Source organism: Pygoscelis adeliae, unplaced genomic scaffold (genome assembly GCF_000699105.1).
Source record: "Pygoscelis adeliae isolate BGI_AS28 unplaced genomic scaffold, ASM69910v1 Scaffold371, whole genome shotgun sequence".
Lineage (NCBI taxonomy): Eukaryota > Metazoa > Chordata > Aves > Sphenisciformes > Spheniscidae > Pygoscelis > Pygoscelis adeliae.
In genome coordinates this window covers 12839-13157 of record NW_008824038.1, presented here as the reverse complement: position 1 = coordinate 13157, position 319 = coordinate 12839, and the positions used below count along the sequence as shown (strand labels likewise).

The 319-nt window shown below is 67.1% G+C and overlaps 1 protein-coding gene across 1 annotated transcript in view; it reads right to left on the bottom strand.

The window, feature by feature from the left end:
- Position 1: 1 nt before the first annotated feature.
- CCNT1 (cyclin T1) overlaps positions 2 to 319 on the bottom strand; it is a gene marked incomplete at its 3' end in the record, with an annotated part of 7945 nt that continues 7627 nt past the window's right edge. Inside the window, exon 9 of the mRNA XM_009333457.1 lies at positions 2 to 317. Coding sequence (XP_009331732.1) covers positions 2 to 317 — 316 coding nt within the window. The remainder of the gene's footprint in view (positions 318 to 319) is intronic.

Genomic DNA, 319 nt, shown 5'->3' with positions numbered 1-319 from the left:
AGTGGAAGTCAAAGGCAGGGGGCTGGGTGGGCTGCATGCCCTGCGCGCTCAACAGCGAGTGCAGCATGTTGACCGTATCCTGGTAGTCACTGGCCTGGTTGGCGTTGTGCCCGTTGGCCCCCGTGGGACCCTTGTCCGATTTGCTGTGGGTGCCCCGGGCTTTGTTGGCCTGGGGTAAGGGGAGGTTGCCCGCATCCGAGCTGTGCCCTGGGAGGTGGGCCGCCCCGGGGAGGTGGGGGTAAGGGAACGGCATGCCGGGGCCTTTGGAGGCTTTGCTGACTTTGGGCTGGTGCTCGTGGGCTGCGGCCATGGCCGTGGG